This window comes from Sesamum indicum, linkage group LG6 (assembly GCF_000512975.1).
Source record: "Sesamum indicum cultivar Zhongzhi No. 13 linkage group LG6, S_indicum_v1.0, whole genome shotgun sequence".
Taxonomy (NCBI): Eukaryota; Viridiplantae; Streptophyta; class Magnoliopsida; order Lamiales; family Pedaliaceae; genus Sesamum; species Sesamum indicum.
This window is the reverse complement of record NC_026150.1, coordinates 22,405,810-22,410,173: the sequence shown is the minus strand read 5'-3', so window position 1 is coordinate 22,410,173 and position 4,364 is coordinate 22,405,810. Positions and strand designations below refer to the sequence as shown.

The window sequence follows — 4,364 nt, the reverse complement described above, 5'->3', positions numbered from 1 at the left end:
GTTGCATCTTGTAGTTGTATTCTCTTAGATATATCTCCGACCCTACTGCATATCAAGCCCTAATATGTATGTATAGACTCACCGCAACAAGTTGATCATTTTGATGTTTGTGGTTCATGTGAAAATCGTAATAGGTGTATATAACTTTTGTTACCCAAATATTTCTTACGATCTACCTTATCACTTACTGATTTAAGTATCAAAGGGCTATGATTCGAGTCTTTCCTATGTGGTTCGGATGATCGTTCTCCATTCGTTAAGCATAACAATCACTCAAATTTTATTTTTGAATTTTAAATTTACAATACAACACTTATATATTTTAAAAAAAAATCACTATACATATAATAAAAATACATAATATAGAATATAAGATTGAATGCCAATTTAATAATATCAGGGCTCTCATGCGAACTAGAGGCATAAATTGATTCAAATGTTTTATTGGGGTGAAAGACTCGTGGGAGAGAAAATAAAACGGGGTTTGAATGTCGACAGTCATTTGTTTACTCATCAGCAAAGAAATAGGGACAGGGTCCAATAACAGAGCTAACTACCTTAGTCTCACTTTCCCACTGCTGCCTCAATTTTTTTTTTTTAATCCGTCACTTTCAAATTACTTGAATTTCCATTAAAATTATGGTGGATCATGCAACAATAACCAAATTTTCCATCTATAATAATATAATTTGTGTACGTGAATCACGTCATGTGCTAGCGTATTTGGACCACGAACAAATTCGATTTTTAAATTCAAATTTCAAATTTTATTGCACAATTGTACATAGTAATAAGAAATTCTGACCCAAAATCGAATTTGATTGGATTTGAATCAATTATATGAATGTTCAATATATTTGGCTTTTGATTAGTGTATAGTTCAGAAAATGTGATCAATTATGTATGACAAGTATATTATATTTGTGATGTAATTGATTTCAATTCGATCGAATTTAATTTGAGTGGGGAGATCAATAGAATAATAATATTATTATTATTATATGGAAATAAAAAACGAAAATTAAAGGTGGTCGTGTCGAAGTTTGAAGAAGCTATGACCTGCTCCCACCATCCCCCTCGTTTATTATCATACCGTCCTCTATATCCAACACGTGGACTTTCTTCCCCACATTTCTCTCTCTATATATACACTCATCTCCCCTCTTTCTCTCTCATCAAACTCAACCAAATTCTCTCTCTCTCTCTCCCCCCCTTACTCTATTCCTACGAAGCTGCAACACTCTTAAGATTTACACACACAAGACACACTCGGGCAGAATACAGTTTACAGTGCCAAAATAGGTAGCCATGGCCACTTCTTCTACTTGTACTACGAGTTCTTGGATTAAGCCTAAAGTAGGTGAGTTGGGGTCTTGTACAAACCTGTCGTTCGTGCAGTCCCACAGGACTCCACGCGCACACAGCCGCAAAACTGATGTTAAATGCTCTCTCCAGACTCCTACGCTCCATTTCCCCAAGCAGTCGCCGCCTACCACCTATCAAACACCTTCTCCCACCAAGATTGTCGTCAATCCGCAGCCCACCGTCAGGAAGGGTGATGCTGCTTCTCCGTCGAAGCCAAAATGGAATATGATTCAGAAAGCGGCTGCAATGGCCTTGGACGCTGTGGAGAATGCATTGACAGACCACGAGCTCCGCCACCCTTTGCCGAAGACAGCCGATCCTGAAGTTCAAATCGCCGGAAACTTCTCGCCGGTGCCGGAACAACCCGTCAGGCACAGGCTTCCGGTCGTCGGGAAGATACCGGAGTCTATCCAGGGGGTGTACGTTAGGAACGGCGCCAACCCACTGTTCGAGCCGCAGGCGGGGCACCACTTCTTCGACGGCGACGGCATGATTCACGCCGTGAAATTCGAGAACGGCTCTGCGAGCTATGCCTGTCGGTTTACGGAGACGCAGAGGTTGGTTCAGGAGCGGGCTTTGGGCCGGCCGATTTTTCCCAAAGCCATTGGCGAGCTACATGGGCATTCGGGCATAGCGAGATTGCTGCTCTTCTATGCTCGTGGGCTGTTCAATCTGGTTGATCACGGCCAAGGCACCGGCGTAGCGAACGCCGGATTAGTGTACTTCAACAACCGGTTGTTGGCTATGTCCGAAGATGATTTGCCTTATCATGTCCGCTTGACTCCCAATGGTGACCTGAAAACGGTGGAGAGGTACAATTTCAACGGCCAGTTGAACTCCACCATGATCGCCCACCCCAAGGTCGACCCTGTTTCCGGCGAACTCTTTGCTCTGAGCTACGACGTGATCCGTAAGCCTTACTTGAAGTATTTCAGGTTTTCAAGAAACGGGGAGAAATCAGAGGATGTCGAAATCCCTGTTTCTGAACCAACAATGATGCATGATTTCGCCATTACTGAGAAGTTCGTGATCGTGCCAGATCAACAGGTGGTCTTCAAGATGTCGGAGATGATCCGGGGCGGTTCTCCGGTGGTCTACGAAAAGGATAAGGTATCAAGATTCGGTGTACTAGACAAGTACGCTAAGGATTCCTCCGGGATTAAATGGGTTCAAGTCCCTGATTGCTTCTGCTTCCACCTCTGGAATGCGTGGGAAGAGCCGGAAACTGACGAAATCGTCGTGATCGGTTCCTGTATGACACCGCCCGACTCAATTTTCAACGAATGCGATGAAGGATTAAAGAGTGTTTTATCCGAAATTCGGCTGAATCTAAAAACCGGCAAGTCCACGAGGAGGCCCATCATGTCCGAAGAGGATCAGGTCAATTTAGAGGCAGGAATGGTGAACAGAAACAGGCTTGGAAGAAAAACCCGGTACGCCTATCTCGCCATTGCAGAGCCATGGCCTAAAGTCTCTGGATTTGCTAAAGTGGACCTCTTCACAGGCGAAGTCAAGAAATTCATCTACGGCGACGAAAAGTACGGCGGAGAACCTCTGTTTCTCCCCAGAGATCCCAACTCTGAAGCTGAAGACGACGGCTACATTCTGGCCTTCGTGCACGACGAAAAGGCCTGGAAATCAGAGCTGCAAATCGTCAATGCCAAGACTATGAAGCTGGAAGCCTCTGTCAAGCTCCCATCAAGAGTTCCATATGGTTTCCATGGCACATTCATAAGCGCCAAGGACTTGGCAAACCAAGCCTGATCTGTATTAGAATGATCGTTTTCGACTTTCAACGGTGGAGAATTACCAGAGGGATGGTTAGATTATACATCCCCGGAGTCTCTCTGCTGTTTGATTATTATTATTATTATTATTTTCCGTCTTCTTTTTTGATATTTAAATGTGGGAGGTTTTAGGGGGAGCAGCTTGTAGCTTTGGGATGTAGGTAGAAATGGAAGCTCAGCTGGTTTCTCCTTATTCTTTCACATACTGTGTGAAATCAGATACATGGTAGAATATACAGTTAGAAGACAGCAGTTTTGTACTCATATTGTATGCTTTAAGTATAGAACTCTGTTTTCTTGTACATTAATGAATCTTCTCCCTCATATTTCATGTCAGATCGTATACACGATAGTATCAACATTTCATTCGGTCATGTTCTTGATCCGATCCCAGTTCAAGAAATCATTAGAAAATGCAAGACCATGTCTTTTAACATCGTTATATCAACAATGTATTTTATTACATTCTCAATTCAATTTCAGTTCACAAAGTCGTTTTAAATCATGTAAGAAACGAGGGGTGGGGGATTTTAACGCACGATGATATCAGTATTTTATTTTATTATATTCATGATCCAATTTTAGTTGAGGGAAATCATTGGAGATGCAAGAACATGTACATGTGTCGTGATAAATGAATGGGAAAAAGAATGAACCAATGGTGTTTGTGTGGGTGTAAGGTGTTAAGGTTTTGGTGCAATTAATGTTAGAGAAGCGACAAAAGTAATGGAGAAGGGGACAAGGCGTCGAATTCCTGCAATTTGGAACAGCAGGAAAAAGAAGAGGGAATGAGGATGGATGGACAATGACTGTCCGAATTAAGAGCATCGTAGCTTCAATTACGGTTGATTATGGAGTATTTGAATTGTGGCACCCCATCATCCGCCCATTTCAACTGCTTGTGGATTTTTTTCACCACCCAATCCCAATTTCCAAGCATCATCCTATCTTTTTTTAAAGTGAAAACGATAAATAATTTTTTTTTAATAATTCGATATAAATCTATTTTTAAAGTAAAAATATTTATAAAATGGTGAGATTCAAAATCACGACTTTAGTATCATGGGGGATTAACTTTATCAATTGGACCGTCCCATCGACGTATCTTCACGACTTAATTGAAAATTTCTAGTTCGGAATTGAATTTGGTCATCTATGAACCAATTATATTACGACTTATTAGCCCACATTTCTAAAAGAACAACCGGATCA

The 4,364-nt window shown here is 41.5% G+C and overlaps 1 protein-coding gene across 1 annotated transcript; it reads left to right on the top strand.

Moving 5' to 3' along the window:
* Positions 1,167-3,526, top strand: LOC105165510 (9-cis-epoxycarotenoid dioxygenase NCED1, chloroplastic). Its single transcript, XM_011084544.2, has one exon. The coding sequence runs from the start codon at positions 1,309-1,311 to the stop codon at positions 3,127-3,129; it is 1,821 nt and encodes a 606-aa protein (XP_011082846.1). The 5' UTR covers positions 1,167-1,308; the 3' UTR covers positions 3,130-3,526.

What these genes read in the sequence shown, in the direction of transcription:
- LOC105165510 (XM_011084544.2), top strand. Translation starts at nt 1,309, where the DNA reads ATGGCCACTTCTTCTACTTGTACTACGAGTTCTTGGATTAAGCCTAAA.